This window comes from Amphimedon queenslandica, unplaced genomic scaffold, assembly GCF_000090795.2.
Source record: "Amphimedon queenslandica unplaced genomic scaffold, v1.1 AMPQUscaffold_13109, whole genome shotgun sequence".
NCBI classification, from domain to species: Eukaryota; Metazoa; Porifera; class Demospongiae; order Haplosclerida; family Niphatidae; genus Amphimedon; species Amphimedon queenslandica.
In genome coordinates this window covers 3614-5257 of record NW_003546655.1, presented here as the reverse complement: position 1 = coordinate 5257, position 1644 = coordinate 3614, and the positions used below count along the sequence as shown (strand labels likewise).

The window sequence follows — 1644 nt, the reverse complement described above, 5'->3', positions numbered from 1 at the left end:
TAGTCTTCACAAAAATTATTCCAGCTACATGGTATAAAGAAAAAAATATCAAGAAATACAATAAAAGCATCTCAGCCTCCTCTGTAAGTAGCAAAAACTGTCTAAGCTTTTATTTTTACATTCAAAAGGCTTGCTCTTAAAAAATTGAGTGACAAATTTAAGCCTCACTAATTTTAGGGTAGGGTTAATTAAATTCAATAAAAAAAATTCTAGGATTAATTTCACAACTTCATAAGTAGATATAAGACTTATTAAAATTCTCTCTACCTTTAATGAAGCTTTGCATATTATCTTGGTTTTTCTTGCTGCTAAAAGCACTCCAAACTTTGTCCCACCATAGCCTCACAAAGTCGCCATTTTGCTATGAACACACCTACTGGGCGGGGACTGGTTGCCTTGGTTGCTGCCCTGAAATTTCTTCCTTCCTCAATAGGTTAGTTGATTACTGATTAGTCATGGTAATGGATCGTCTTCTTGTAGTGTCCTTTCTAACTTGTCTCGTTATCAAAACCTCCTCCTCTTTGACGTGTCCATCTCAAAAAGATGCTGAAGTTCTTATTTTTGGTGCTGGTACGGCTGGAGTGACGGCAGCTAGGGTGCTCAATGATCAAAACTTAAACAGTTTTAAAGTGCTAGAGGCGTATGACAAAATTGGGGGCAGAATAAGAAATATTACTTTTAAAGGGGTTCAGATCGAGGTGGGTGCAAACTGGGTCCATGAAGCAAAAAAATAAAGAATTCTCTCCTTTTCAATTTTGGCAAAATCTTGCCTGAGACCCTGTACTTTGATCAGATTTTGAATATAAGTGTTATATGTGTACATGCATGCACATGTACATGTATTAGTGTACATGTACATGTATTAGTGTACATGTACATGCATTAGTGTACATGTACATGCATTAGTGTACATGTACATGTATTAGTGTACATGTACATGTATTAGTGTACATGTACATGTATTAGTGTACATGTACATGTATTAGTGTACATGCACATGTATTAGTGTACATGTACATGTATTAGTGTACATGTACATGCATTAGTGTACATGTACATGTATTAGTATACCATGAAGCGATTGGTGAGGTGACTGGGAGTGGCTGATGGTTGGAATATCTCATGATAGTGTTCAAGAGGAGGAGGAGGAGGGAGGAGAGAGGAAACAAGAGGAGGAGGAGTCCAGTATCAATAGTAGATGATATCACAGGAGACAAAGGATCCAGTCTCTCCTCCTCAGTGTCACTCAAAACAACATTCCGTCTTTTAGTGGGCGGAGCTACTTCACTGTCGTCGTCATGGATATGCTTATCGCTAATCTGATTGGTCGTTCTTGTCGTGACAGGAGGAGGGAGGGGCGGAGGGGAGTGAGAGGGGGCAGGTCTACAGTTAGCAAGTTTTTGAGCATCTTCTTCATCATTGAATATACTATCAGGAGGTATACCCTAATAACAATAACAACACTAATAATAACAATAACAATAACAATTGTTAACAACAATAACAATAACAATTGTTAACAACAATAACAATAACAATTGTTAACAATAATAACAATAACAATTGCTAATAACAATAACAATCCCTAATATAACAATTGTGATTACATGTATAGTACATTTACATGTAAAATACATGCATTCA

The 1644-nt window shown here is 36.6% G+C and overlaps 2 protein-coding genes across 3 annotated transcripts in view; one reads left to right on the top strand and one right to left on the bottom strand.

The window, feature by feature from the left end:
- The window catches only part of LOC105314086 (polyamine oxidase-like), a 5001-nt gene extending 4964 nt beyond the window's left edge, over positions 1 to 37 (top strand). The window contains exon 2 of the mRNA XM_020001132.1: positions 4 to 37. Coding sequence (XP_019856691.1) covers positions 4 to 37 — 34 coding nt within the window. The remainder of the gene's footprint in view (positions 1 to 3) is intronic.
- A 974-nt stretch (positions 38 to 1011) lies between these two features.
- LOC109585160 (uncharacterized) overlaps positions 1012 to 1644 on the bottom strand; it is a 4127-nt gene continuing 3494 nt past the window's right edge. Inside the window, exon 8 of one of the 2 annotated variants that reach the window (XM_020001144.1) lies at positions 1012 to 1445. In XM_020001144.1, coding sequence (XP_019856703.1) covers positions 1023 to 1445 — 423 coding nt within the window. In that variant the 3' untranslated portion in view covers positions 1012 to 1022. The remainder of the gene's footprint in view (positions 1446 to 1644) is intronic. The other variant, XR_002186356.1, reaches the window with a different exon arrangement.